This window comes from Cupressus sempervirens, chromosome 7 (genome assembly GCF_028749045.1).
Source record: "Cupressus sempervirens isolate cs-2001-9-10 chromosome 7, ASM2874904v1, whole genome shotgun sequence".
In the NCBI taxonomy this organism is placed as follows: domain Eukaryota; kingdom Viridiplantae; phylum Streptophyta; class Pinopsida; order Cupressales; family Cupressaceae; genus Cupressus; species Cupressus sempervirens.
The window spans coordinates 396,867,605-396,882,819 of NC_143124.1; the positions used below are offsets into that span (position 1 = coordinate 396,867,605).

General features: G+C 38.3%; 1 protein-coding gene across 4 annotated transcripts in view; it reads right to left on the reverse strand.

The window, feature by feature from the left end:
• Positions 1-15,215, reverse strand: part of ILA (putative protein kinase regulator ILITHYIA) — a 265,229-nt gene that overhangs the window by 48,131 nt on the left and 201,883 nt on the right. For all 4 annotated transcript variants that reach the window (XM_089791540.1, XM_089791536.1, XM_089791539.1 and 1 more), the window contains exons 49-52: positions 4,022-4,132; positions 3,778-3,915; positions 3,452-3,574; positions 3,228-3,299 (exon numbers count right to left, since the gene is read on the reverse strand). In XM_089791540.1, coding sequence (XP_089647666.1) covers positions 3,228-3,299; positions 3,452-3,574; positions 3,778-3,915; positions 4,022-4,132 — 444 coding nt within the window. The remainder of the gene's footprint in view (positions 1-3,227; positions 3,300-3,451; positions 3,575-3,777; positions 3,916-4,021; positions 4,133-15,215) is intronic.

Below are 15,215 nucleotides of genomic sequence, written 5' to 3' on the forward strand. Positions count from 1 at the left end.
TAATGTCATGAGGAAAGATATTGCCCAGCTACAACAGCTACTAGCCCAAAATTTACAAACAAATATAATAACATAAATACTCACATTTATAAAGAGTATAAAAAACTTCCTACCCGAGTTCAGAATAACTTACCCTTCAGTGATTACATGGATTTTCATCTAGAGCAGCAAAATAAGATTGCTATGATGAAATAGAAGTATTCTGAATTGGCTCAGGATCTCCTTGCAAACGACAAGTCCAAAAATGTGTATGGAAAATTTTCAACAAAATCATCTAATAGAGGGTCTTGAAAAAGAAGAGCAGTCAACCACTATTGATTTGCAGCTCTCTCGTGATCACACAGAAGATGTTACACATGGTGCAAGTTTCTACATTGGTGATTTGGAAGTTAGCTTCGACAAACAAGTTGATGAGGTCAGATGCACACGAGGTAATAGCGAGTTGGAGTCTTTGTATGATGAGCCTTTATATACAAATGATAACATGGCAACACCATTGCCTTTGCATACAAATCAAAAGAATGAGAGAAAGGAGGCCTATGATTTTGAGAGGTGTGACGAACCATATGTTTCTTATGCCCATGACATAAATTTAGAGGAACAATCCAAGATGACACTGCAAGACGATGAACCGCTTCAACATGACAACAATGAAATGCATACCTTAAAGAACCAATTGAAGGTTAGTGAAGACATGGTTGTGGCATTTTTGGTACATTCTGACAGCACTCACAAGATGGTTGAGGATCTCTACAGGAAGACTCAAAAGGAAGTGGCAGGAGATGAGCCTGTTGTTGATTTGCAAGCGGTCAAGTCGGCCCTTGAATCTATGAAATCAGATTACTTATGTTTGCTTTCTGATAGGGATTATACTCTTAAGGTTGCTAGAACATATGTTGATCATTTGAATAAAGAAAGGAATGAGATTAAGGGGCTCAACAGGGAGCTTAACTATGCTCGTGAGGCATTGGATGATACTCAGTTTTTTCTTCAAGAAGCAGAAAATCAGGTTAGGATCACAAATCATTTTCAGCAGCATGAAAGTAAAGAGAGACGGGAGTTTTTCCAAGAAGTTATTGATGAACTGGATAGCTTTCAACAAACGTATCACTTGGATAGTTGCCCCAAACAACCAAGTACGAAAACTTCAAATCACATTCAGCTTGTAGACAACCCTTTGTTCGAAGTGTATGCTGATTGGACTTTCAACAATCCCCTTTACGAGTTGGATGAGGGAACTTCTTTTGATTGTCTTGAAGAGGATGATCTTGACTTAAGAATATTGGATCCAAATACAATTCCTAGCGGTGAATCTTGATCACAGGATTGGTGTGGTGAATTGACTACATTTGCTCGCCCTTATATCTGTCCAAATATGGTTCCCGATTTCAACCAATATAAGAGTTGGATGGATTACATACATCAGCCATTGAATAGATCTTGGTGGAGTATTGATGAGAGTTATGTTCCAATCATAGGGAGCAGTTGTTCAACCTCATTTTTACTTATAGCATCTATGTACTTGGGGTTCGCCAAATTGACGATGACAGTATGATATTTGATGTGCCCTTGGTATTGTTTTCAGCTTTTGAGCAGCTTGTTTCTTATATCAACCTTTTGGGTTGGGTCGTCACCATCTATTGGGGTATACATAGTTCCTTGATACATTTCTACTTCATCATATCAACTTGTCATGACAACAGGGTTTGGGATCCAAGGGTTGACCATATGTACCTATGGCTTGTTGAGGATTTTGATGTAGTTCTACTCAGTTTGAGACTGGATGCAATCATAATCAGAGTTGTACAATCTACAGGTGCTGCGATATTTCATATATTTACATGGGATCCAGTGATAAGGTTGATGGATGGGTTACAGAGTGACATCTTGTTTCGTAGTACGGTCGGATTTGTTTTCAGATTGGACTATAGGACTACCTGCAGATTGATATGGGATCCTAGTATTGATTTCTTGAGGACAAGCAATCTCAAGGAGGGAAGATTTGTAATGTCCCCTTTTTGGGACATTAGAAAAGTTAAAGAGATATTCATATAATATTAAAATTGACATTGAGAGCATGGATTCAAATTATAAAAGGTCAATTTAATATTATAAAGTGAGCTAAAAATGACAAGGAGAGATAGGACAAAAAGCCAAGAAGGGAGTCAAAGAGTCACAGCCATGAGGATAAAAGGAACAGAGACTCATTCATTTGGCATGCTTGATTTATGATTCAATTTTCAGTTTCTCTCTTGCGAGAGTTATTCAAAAAGCCTCAGCTTTCAGCCAGTGTGAGGACGTAGCCCCTCATGCTAGTAGACAGTGAACGCAAACCCATTGTCCGTAGAGACGTCACATCAGGTGTCTCGCATGTGCTTACAGGTTCTTCTCCTAGTGTTCCAATATGATTGTAAAACTGTGTTTAAGATTAGATTTTGAATGCTCGTTATTGTATTGCTGTTGTATAATGCAATAACATGTTTTAAGGAATTTTATGAGAGTTTTCTGTTTTATACTATTGGTTTGTAATGCATTTTCATATACTTGAATCCTGAATATTATTTTCAGAAAAACTAGATAAATATCTATTGGGGATATTTTCTATGGTTTATATTACTGGGTTTTAATAATAAAACTTCATATGTTTATGTTATGAATGTTATCTTGGGGGATGAAATCGGGTCAATATCCATTTGGGATATTGCAAGAACCATGAGAACTTTCAACCTAGTCTCCTGTCACTTAACAGTTATCCAGATGTGGAAAATCGGAACAAAAGGGTAAGGAAACACATGGCCAATAAAAGAAGATTTCCACTATCAATCATAACAAGACAGATAGAATTCAGTGAAAGCAAGGATGTAAAACATAATACATGGCCACATAGCTGAACACAATGAGCACAAAACAGTAGAATCAGTAGCAACAAAGCTTTTATTATAACTAGAAGCATGACTAAAGAACCCACATGTATACTCCAAAGCATGCTTAGCAATATTGTCAGAGCATTCATATTTGAGAGCAATATTTTATAAATTATAGATTTCCAAGCAATGCTTCAATGTTAAATAGAGTTATTAACCTCTTTGTAGAAATTTACCCCACTTAAAGTAAATGGTTTTTCAAAGAAATTAATTTCATCAAAACCCTATATATATCTGAAGTTCAGATGCACCATTAAAAAAAAATCTAATTCAAAATTTTAAGAATTTGTTGAGATGTCATACTTGCAAAAAAACAGGAAGGATGGGCTGAAGAGCTTTCGGCAGACAAAGACCTGGAATAAGTATTGGTCCACCCTGAGCAAAAGGAAGAAGAACATTGTTGAGAAAGCATAACTAATGGAAATAAATGTATACCCATACTCCACAGACTACATAATTTTCTTGAGATATTTTTTGAAATAAAATCACAATGAACTTGTCAGTCCGCATTAAAAGTCTGAGCTTACTTTTCTTTTTCTCCGTTCCTTGTCTCTTGCAGTTGATACTGCATCACGGACTATTTTTACATATGTTGGAAGGATTTCTTTCGGAAGTGACCCTATTACACATCCCAGAGCCTCCCATGACATCTGAAGTTGAAAAACCAGGAAACAAATATCACACAAGCTTAAATGTGAAAATCACACGGCAAGTTGACATTGCTAAAATGTGGGCCCATGAAACAAATGAAAATGGCTTCAAAGCAGCATAGCAATAATACCTAATTGATAGAAAGAAGAAAGTGAGCTCAAGCTTAAAGAGTAATAAATGAACGTTCAACCCATCTACATACCTGAACAGTGGAAGAATCTGGATCTGTCAACATAACAATCAGTGTGGTAACTAGATTTGGAGACTCGTCAATTAAGTCTAGCTTGCTATTCTTAAAGAAGAAACCAGTAAGATACGCTGAGCCCCTTCTCACAGAGGCCTAAGAAAGAAATAGACAACACACAATTAAGATAACAATTCATCATAAAACAGCAATGAGTATGGGCAAAAGAAAAATAGTAAATTCTGTGTAACAACTACCTAACCTGATTATCTCCCAGACTTTTCAGAAGCTCCGATAGTAAAGAATCAAGGCCATCTTCATCAATAGCCATAACAACAGTTTCAGATGCCTTCTTAGCCATGGTTGCCACCTCCTACATATAAAATGATCAATATTACCTTAAAGATTTAAAAATGGCCTGGGTCAACTCTTAAAAACAAAAGCAGTTCTGCCTCGTGAAGTTCATGCCAGTGATATAAATCAGCAATTCTCACATTTGAAAGCCCAACTTACTATTTCTAACTGTAGGACTAAGAAACATTATATCATTAAGGACTGAGTTCAAGAAACACGAAATGAAGAAAAGAAAAGGTGAACCATTATTCCATACTAACTTCAGGAAGGAAAAGGATAAAAGAAAACTTAGCAAATATCACCTCCTATGATAGATGTATTAATGCTCTTCTTTCAAGGTGTCCAACATCAGATCCAGCATGTCTTGGCTAGTTACAGCAATAAAATTTGATGCTATGGATAGGACTTACAACAGTTTAGTGGCCCAGTTATTGTTATTAACAAAGTTGCCAGTACAAATTAAGGTTCAGAGTCGTTTGGGTTTGTTTTGGGTTGGTCCATATTAAAACATATGTTATTTTTAAATATTTATGTGTGTGTATATATGCAACAACAAACTAGTCCATACACCACTATGCTAATAGTAAAGCATCATAGTAAAATACACCACAATACCTATGTTTCAGTTCAATAGGATATTAATTGCATCCTTTAGGCTAAGTTGCCATATTGGCTCTAAAATCCTCAAATTCGACATTCGATTCCTTGAAATTCATAGTCAGTTAGAAGTCTGTTCAAATTCATCTGTTGCCTGTGAAATTCCCTGTGGATCCAATATTTCAAACCCTGGTCGATTTTAGGGGAATTTGTAGCGAATGTGTTAGACATTAGCGGAGCCCGGATGGAATTTGAATGATTTTTTTTTTTCCAATTTGTGAATTTGATGTGAATTTTCTCGAGCTGTTCACACCGGAAACATAGAAGATTGATAGTCACTATAAAAATAATTTTGCTACCTGCAGTGAAAAAATGTTGTCATTGTATTACGTTAGGCTTTATTGTTTCCCATTAGCTAATAAAGGATATTAAAAGTCAAAGGAAAAATTATATTCATAAAGCACAAACACTTAAAAAGTTAATAATAAGTTTAGCTTATAGCATGAAATGTGAAGCTGTATTCTATTTCTCCACTTAAATAAATGGGGAGTTATTTATTAAAGTTGAGGGATTATTTTCTATCGTTCAAAAAGGAAAAATATGCAGAGAAACTTCCAAGTACTTAATTTAAATTTTTTGGCTTGAATTTAGAAAAAAAACAAATTTTGCAGTGAAAATGTTAAGGAACCTAGACTAATCTTTTGGTTGAATATTCATGAATGGCTTGACAGAGAATTAAGTCATCTAGAAAAATATTATAACCAAACTATACAATAGCTAGATATATTATATCAGCATAATTTTTACTCGTGACTCAGAAGTCTGGGTTTAGAATTTATTCGGTAACTTTATTTTGGCTGGATAATAAACCTGGCAGAATATGATGGAAAACACTGGGATTGTTGACAAACAATGAAAGACATTTTTTGCAACACTCCCAGCTGGAAGTTGCGGTTGTAATTCCAACTAAGAGATGCAATTAGAGGATAATTGGTTAGTTTCAAACTTTAGATGATGAGTAATATTGATGGGCGTGATTGAAATTGAGCCATTCTTTGGTGTTACTTAAGTTTGCAGAATGCAAAAGTTACAATGTTATTTCCTACAGTTCAGGAAAGCAATCATTATTCATAGGAATCTTACCAAATGTCTAATTTCTGGGATCCAAGATGATTCAAGATTGCTGTAGACTCTTCTTGACTTCTGTTTTAAGGAAGAGATGACTTGATGAATGTTTGTCATTCTGGATGACACAATAGCTGGTCTGTGTATTCAGTAGTAATAGTGGTGTATGAACTTATTTGCTGCAGTATATTTTTACACATATATAAAATGAAAAAAAAAAAAATCTTATACGGACAAACCCAAAACTAATCCAAACCCAGTCCATTTGAGTGAATTTTGAACCCCCGCATCCGAACCAAAATCCAATCCGGCAACTTAGCTATAAACAGATCGCAGGGCATAATAGGAGGTCCCGGGGCCTTAATATAAATTAAAGGCCCTGATGTAATCACTTGCAGGCCTATAAGTGGTTAGCAGGCACAAAGAAATAGACGCAGGCCTGTTACCAGTGATCACAGGTCACTATAATGCAAAAACACTGCCTCAGAATGGACGGCAGCCACCAGATATATACACAGGCATCTGCAGCCCTGAATGCAGATGTAATTAAACCCATGTAGCATCAAGGTTCTCTCAGAAACTGTTAATCTCCAACATGAATCAATTTCCTAGATGCAGAATGAACAGAAGAGAAGTATTATGCAAGTCACTGTAACTCGGCAGTGATTGCAATCCAAAATCTCAGACAATTTCAGGCTTTAAACCCCATAGTAAATACAAAAGAGAAGCAAAGGTTGTTCAACCCGTAGGTGAACAGGAAAGAAATATAAAATGATTTAACAAAGTAAAATATTATTCATTCATCAAATGCTTTTCGTACATTAAAATGTTCCATACAATGATGATGCCAAATACATAAGTGAAGGCCACATTTATAATACCCGAAATGGTGCTAATGAAATGACACAACCATGTCGACATACCTAACTACCCATTTTGTCAGACAACAAAAACTAACAAAAAAAAAGAAAAGAAAAGTCGTCTCCTAGCAACTCAAAAACTAACAAAATTAGGAGACAACATACAAACATGGAAACAATATAGACTAGGGAGGAGGTTGCGTCACTGAAGTGTTCTACTGCCGGCGCAACTCATAAACTTGATCAGTGCGGAAAAGTAAGTCCTTCTATGTCCATGTGTTAACTTCCACTACCTCCTTCAAGATAAGTCCTGCCTCCATGGCCTGGGCCTGGGTTGTCTACAATCCTTGTTCAGCCACTTGCAATCTTTGTTCGGCCTTCTCCTTATCTCGCAAAAGCGCTGCTCACTCAGCTGCCCATGCTGCCTATGCTGCCTATTGGCTAACGAATTCAACAGCTAACTTCTCTCGAGCTTCTATCTCGACTATTGTAGATCTCATAGCTGAAATCCTCTCGATTTCCCTATCTACTTCTACACGTCAATGTGCATAGTAGACGTCCTTATACGCCCCTACTATCTCGTGTGTCAATTTCTCCATAGCAGTGCTGCACGGTCCCAACTCAGGCTTTGGGCTCAAACCAAATGTAACTCCTTCCTATGGGTCAAAGCTTGATATCCAATGATTCATCCTCTCTCCATCACAACCTCCAAGCTTTGATGTATGCCTTGCATCTATCCTCATCTGACCCATAGTCCTCTTTTCCCACAACCTCAATATCCCACTCCATATCTGTATCCATCTTTGCCTCTCTTGTGGTAGCCACGTCCACATCCCGTGTCGCCTCCTCATCTTCGAGCACATCCTCAGACTATGGTACTCCCACCTCCTGTGGCTCTAATATGGCAGCTACTCCTAGGGATACCTCTCCCTGTCTTGTGGACTGAATGGAGGAATCGACCTCTGCAGGAATGAGTCAAAATTGCTGTCCCAAAAATACACTGGCTCTATCCATCACCTCAACCTTCTCCAGTTGTGCTGGCTGTGCTAGCTGGGCGTCAACCAACAAAGATAAAGATATGGTGACAACAACGTTAGAGCTGATCACATCTAGTCGAACCTGAGGTTCAGGCTCTGGCACGTGCATCTCTACTAACTCTACTGCTGGCACTGCTGGTGCAACTAGATCTGCTAAAACGTTCAGTGGAGTCATAACAACTATCGCTTCTATCCTAGCCATCAATGGAGTCATGATAACTAGCGCATGCCTCTGGCTAAACGGAGGAATAAGCGAGGTAGTGGTTGTCAAGTGTGTCGAACTGGGCAACTGGGGAGGGGTGAAAAGTGTGGACCCTCCGACTGCAGCATCAGTCCCAACCTTTGTCGAGGTACTCTCTTCCTCTGAATCAGCCTCACTGCTCTTTGTGGTTTCCTCCCTTCTGCTGTCTGTGTCCCCGTATGCATCCAACCCCTGCAATCCCCTCTTCTAACCGGCCGCAGTTCCACCTGTATCTAAATGCCTACACTAGAATACTAGAGGTTCTCTTGGCACCAATTTCCCTCTTGGTGGAACTTCAAAGTCGTCTACTGGAACTTGATGAAGGGCTACTTCCAGAAACAAGCTGATGGCATGACGTGGCATAAAAAATGTCTGATGTTGTAATGTCATAAACTCCTCCATTCTATCTGCAAGGACCATAGCCCAATCATACACAATATCATTCATGAATGTAATCTGAGGTAGGGCAATGTCTGAGGCCCTACTCGCCCCTGTCACCTTGCTTCTTATTACATCCATAATACATCTCCAATGGTCCTCTCGAATGAAATCTCGTCGTAGTCCTTGACTCTTCGTACCTTTCACCACAAACTCCAATTCCTCTAGTGTGAGGTTGCGGACTACCAATTTTACACAATATTCCTTGCGTCCTTGCGGCAACTTGTGATTCTTAGTCACCACTTTGCGACCTCCTTGGCCAAGAATGCCAAGTACCTTGCTGAAATCTCTTGCTTTGAAGGAGACTGTCATCCACTACTTCTTGTAGACAAAAGTGCTTCTTCAGCTGTTCCTGTTGTATGTTTTGATCATGGTTGTCAGGATCGTCTCAAATAGCCGAATGGAGAATACCGGGAGTTGTATTGCCCAATGTACTTGGGCACAGACCAAAATTTGCTTGATTAGGTCTGTATCCGCCATCTCTTGCCACCATCTCCAGCACTCACTACCATTGAACCCTTCGAACTGAACTGTGAGATGTGACAGATCGGCCTTCACCTTCTATTTCTTGTTGCTGGATGCTGTCGGCCCTACAACTCGAACTCTAGAAGCCAACACTCACATTCTTTTCCATGCTATTTTCCTTCAACTAATCTTTCCATTGCCTTCTCTTCCCTGCGAAATTCATACTAACCATCTTTTATTTTGTCTTTATAATACAAAACAAAAACGGTTAGGCTTTGCTTCCCGGCATTGAATGCTCTTCTCCGTAAAGGGATTTCTTTCTTTCAAACTTCGTTGTAACCACTTGTTTGGTAATGTTTGTCGGCCCTCCTTACAACTTCTCCACAGCCAGTCTTCGCCAGCATTGCACCTATGGCAAAGTTTGAAGCGCCCACATGGATGTAGAACTCCTTGTCCTAGTTCGAGTGCACCAAGATGGACCCCCTCAACAATCTATTTTTCAACTCTGTGAAGGTAGTCTCCTGCTCGGAACTCCAGATGCACGGTTCTCTCTTCTGTGTCAACTTGTCCAGAGGGAGAGCAATTCAGGCGTATTTCTTTATGAACCGTCTATGATATCCAATGTACCCCGAGAAAAGAATTGACTCCAGGTACCTCCGTTGGGGCTTCCATTTCCACGATCACCCTTACTTTATAGGCATCGGTCTTCAATCCTAACTTACAAACAATGTGCCCAAGTAGTTTGCCTTGAGGAACCATAAACCGACACTTTTTAGGATTCAATGCTAGCCTAGCCCGCCGACACCTCTCCATACACTCCTCGAGTGCCTTCAAGTGAATGTCCACTAAAGATGGACCAATCATGCAAAAATGCTCAGAAGTTGCCTACCAACATTTTGTCAAAAATGTGCAAAATGATTCTTTGAAACGTAGCAGGTGCATTACACAATCCAAAAGGGCATTCGGTTGTAAGCATACACTCCATCCTCCACCACAAAAGTAGTTTTCAATTTATCTTCTTCAACAATGGAGTTCTAGTTATAGCCAGAGAATCCATCCATGAAGGAATACATGTCGTGTCCAACCACTTCTTCCAAAATTGTGTCAGTGAACGGGATTGGAAAGGGATCTTTTATTGTGACCGCATTCAAGCACTGGAAATCCACACATATCCAGATTTGGATCCTCTCCTTCATGGATATCACAATTGGTGACACCCACTCACTTGTTTGAACTTTAAATATTATGCCGGCTTCCAGCATTCGTTGTATTTCCTCATCGACACGAGTTGCGTAGTTCTTGTTCATTCTGTACGACCACTTCTGCATTGGTAAGGCTCCGAGTACCAAGGGTATGCGGTGGACACACATTTCTAGCCAGACCCCTTTTAAATCCTTGTAAGTCCACGCAAAAACATCTTTATACTCCATAAAGATTTTAAATGCCGCAACCTTCATTACAGGGTTCCAGTCGTCTCCAACCAGAATGTTCCTCGGATTCTCTGCGTCACCAAGATTAGTAGCCTCTACTAACGGCTCTTCGTATCTTATAGCTTTCCCTTCAAAGAATTGGGGGGGGGGGGGGAGGCGTTCGTTGATCTCCACATTGCCTTATTTGTATTCCACTAACTCCAGTGAGGATACCTCCTTCTCATCTTCCGGGTCCTCAATGCCAAGCATGTAAAAATGGAAGAGCTCATAATCTCCCATCTACCAATCGAAAAGTCCATTTTGTGAACTAGTCTGGTCTCTTGAACATTTTTCCAATTCTAAAATGCCTTCATCATTGGGATCCATATGGGCTCTTCCCTCATCTGTCTGATGTTCCCCATGTGACTCGGACTCCGACGATAATGCCATTTCTTCACTTACTATTTGAGTTTGGAGATCAATGGCAAACTTTCGCCCTCAGCTTTCCATCGACAAAATATTTTTCTTCTAGTTGTGATTCACTTTCCAAGAATGGCATCATATCCCTTTTTCTTCAAGGGAGTCACTACAAAGTCCAACACAAATGGCTATCCCGATGGTTACTTATTGAGCCACCAAGGTCCCTAGGGGTTTTATCCCTTGTTGGTTTAAGCCGAGCAGGTTGAATGTTGGTGGCCATAGGGTAGGCTTGCCCAATTTCTTCCACGTCTCCTCGAGAAGAACGTTCACCCCGAACCCACCATCCACAATGGTGTCTAACAAGATTGTTTCGAGGATTCCCATCTCAACCACCGTCGGGTGACAATCGTTGCTTACTGTCAGCAACATGGGATATGTGGCCGACCCTCTGGTGTAGACACCTAAAAACCTTTAAAAAATAAAGTATTTTTATTTTCTGAAAAATTCTTGATGACATCATCATTCATTAATTAATTATTTATTTTATTTATTTATTTATTTTTGTGCCATTAAATCCCTTTATCTTAATTAAAAATATTTAATTAAGGAATCTCTCCCAAAAATGTTTAAATCTTATTTAAACATTATTTCCTTATTTATTAATTATTTAATTAATAAATTGACCAAAAAACCCAAAATAAATAAAAAAAAATTTTTTTGCCCAAAACTTAGCCAATTTCCTTAAGACCACTAACCTCTTGCAAAATCTTCTAATCCTTCTTTAATTTTGATTAAAGGTTAATCCCATCATTTCCTACCCCTAATCCCAACTCAAAATATTTAATTAAGATTAAATATTAATCCTCATGTTTATTAAAAAAGTTTTAATAAATATCTCCTCAACCCAAACCCTTGAAATAAATAAAACTTTATTTATTTCCTAAAAATCTAATTTATCCTCATCCTAAGAAGTTCTAGACTCTTTTAAAAAGTCTTCATCCTCATCCTAGGAAGTTCTAGACTATTCTAGAAGGTCTTTATCCTCATCCAAAGTCTAGACTCTTCTAGAAGATGTCTTTAAACCTAATCCTAATCCCCTCCTAACCTTGTCACATTCCCTAAAAATGGGTTAAGACTTACTAACCCAAGCCAAAGTTAACAAATATCTCTTCCTTCACCCACCCTCATTAAATGCCATCCACTTGCCTATCCCTAAGCTGATCCTAAACCATCCTAATCCATCCTCTAATCATTTGCACAATCCTAAGCAAGCTTAAAACCTTCCTAATCAAGCCCAAGTCGAAATTCCTCTCATCTCCCTCAAAATATCCCAACCATAAAACTTTATGAAGCCCACTAGGCCATAAATGACTCTTTCAAACCCTTTTATTGCTCTTACAAGCCATTATGAGGGTCTTTATGAAGATTTTATCCCTTGAGCCTCCATTGTTGACTCATCCTTCCCCTTTCCTCCATCCTCTCACCCTGTGACATGTGTCACTCCCTGATTAGCTGTAAGGAAGCACAATCCATGTGCTCTCCTCTCATGCAATCTGAGCCCTCCATGAGCTTTTTCCCATCCTTGCATCTTAGCCCTCAAGCGCTCAAGCCTCTTGCTTATAAATTGAATCTTTCCCTTTTGCAAAACAACACAATCAATGAAGTAAAGTCATAATGCCATTTTAAGAAGCCATTTTACATCAAAACCATACACTCACACCCAAATTCCAACTCCATTTGAAGCCTTTTTTGAAGCATAAAGCTTGAGCATACATCCTATCTATTTAGACAAAGCTACTCAACAAGAAAGCTTCTCATTGAGAAAGCCCATTAATGGCTCATATTCTCAATTAAGAGCTCATCTTAGTCTATCTTGAAGTTTATGAATTTTGTTTAGTTTGTAGAAGCTTTATTTAAATTTGGTTTCTATTAGCATACTAACATTGCTCATATACATTTTGGCACGCCCGGTGGGACCCCGCATGGGTCATCTTCATTAGCTTTTTTAGTCAAGTTTTGTATGTCACTTGCTAATTTTGGCTAATTTTGCTTGTTTTTGTGATTGGTAGGATTGTATAAATTGGTTTTGTAGGTCCACATGAGCATGAAGAAGACAAAGGAACTCATAGTCTATCTCATAGTATTTGCAGATTTTTCAAGCTTATAGGTGGACAAAGCACTTGGAATTCTTCTTCCTCTTCTTGTCTATATTCTTCTTATTCCATCTACTTCTTCTTCTTGTGGGAGATCTTGGCCATTTTTTTTTAAGGAAGCAAAATCATACACACTTCTTTTTAGTGCTTAAAATGAACCCCCAAATCATACTTAAATCCATTAAAAAACTAAAAATTTGCAAGAAAAAAAAAAAGCCTTTTAACAAGTGAAACTAAACCAATCCAATCATTTGCATCTTTGCAATATCAAGGTTTTAGATGCATTCATGCAAAGTTAGGAACACTTCATTTTTGGAAATTTAAAAAGAACTTCAAGTTTCAATTTCAAAAGGTTCAAAATCAACACTAAGTGCACACTAAAATCTAAATCAAACTCAAAGCATCAATCAAAGATAAAATGAACCTCATTTGCAACTATTTTAAAGTTCTTTTAAAAATCTCATGAAAACTAAGAGTCCTAAATGGTTGCCAAAAATTGTCCTAAAAGCTTTGTTATTTGTTCCAAACAAATGTCTTGTTGCAAAATCTTGAATGTTTCTTAGGTTTTTCATGCATCAAAACAATCCAGGAATATCATTTTTGGGCTTAAAATATGCAAACTAGAACACAAATCTTGAATGAAAACCAAAGTCCAAAGAGTCATTTTCACTTTTCAGTCCAAAACAATCTTAAATGATCTAAGGTTAAAACAAAGCACTTCAAAGTTCTTAAAACAACACACAAAATCTCAATCTTGAATGCTCAAAGGAAAAAACTTGAATGTTTAATCACTTGTCTTTGAATGCATGTTGCTAAAATCACTCTTGAGTGCCATGGATTAAAATCAAGTTTGTTTTTTTTATGAATACATGATTAAAACAACAAATCCAATCTTGAATGCAAATGGTCAATTAACCATTGCAATATCAAACACTTCATTTGGAGCTTTTAAAATTGAACAAAACAAATCTCTTTTCCACATGCAATTTAGGCAAAGTTTGATTTTTGGACATTTAAGAAACCTCGCTAAGTTAAATACAAATTTGCAAAAATCAATTTGAGTAGTTCTTTGGACTCAACTCTTTTCTAACCACCTATCAATTCAACCATTGGTTGCAATCTCAGCGCCATCTATGGGGATGGGTCTACTTGAAAAAGGTGTTAAATGTTCCACAATCTAACTCACTCACTTGGTCTTTGAACGTTTGCTTTAACTTTATCAAAATTCTTAAATGACCAAAACTTTAGACTAAAACGATCACACTTCAAGTTTGGACACTAAAATTGAACAACTATTGACGTGGAGGGCCTCCGGGCGCGCGCTTGAAATCGAATCTCACACATCTTTGTTTTGGGCTTAAAAACAAAATCACACCAACTCTTGAATGCCTTAAAGAAAATTAATCGATACTTGACGTGGAGGGCCTCCGAGCGCGCAGGTTTACTTTTTTGTTGACTCTAACTATTCTTCTTGTATTCATTCTTCGCTCGATTTTGCTTTGTTGGCACATTTCAAAGTTGGAATTGAACATTGTCTCTTAAACATGAGTGCTTGCAAAGTCTAGATCAGCACACATAAGAGTCAGTTGGTAAAAAGAACAAGCGTGTTTTTTAGCCCAAGGTCATCCAAGTCTTCTCTCCCCTTGTTGTCTTTTGAGGCCATCTTGGGTGCATAAGATTAGGATCCAAAACCTTGTTTCTTTTTAGGAGACCTACTTGGGGATTTCATCACCCCTTGGACGACCTCAACTCCAGCGTTTCGACGGAGTATAAGAACCGGGAGGTGAATCGAAAGACACCTCTCTTGGGATCAAGATTTTGTCACTCGAGCTAAGCCTCAAGGAACTTTATACCCTTGAGAAGTGAAAGAGAAGTGGGTTACCGCTCCTTTCGGCTGTGTGACATCTTTTTGGTTTCATCTACAGATTTGGGCCTCACGTACCTTGGGTATATCGAGGACTCCCTAGCTAAACCAACTGTCAGCCTTGTAAACAACCATCTAAGATGTTAATGGGTTTGAAGTGACTGATCGAAACATTTGTAAAACATGCACACTCCTTGGCGCAAGTATCACATTCTGGGAATCAAAACTTCTATCTGGTTGTTTCTATCTATTGCTTGGTCTTTTACTTATTGAATGCATGCTTGCCAAACTTGGTCAATCCTAGCTTAGGGCACACTTAGCGTAGTCACTGCCTATTCCAGAAGTTGAACAAGTTGAAGAAAAACAACCAAGATCTCTCAAAGCTAAGCAGATTCAGGAATTGATGTCAGAGCAACCCAAACCCAAACAGAAGTTTCACAAAGTCAAACTCAAGCCATCTCAAGCATATCAAGAACTTTCAGCCAAGAGAAAG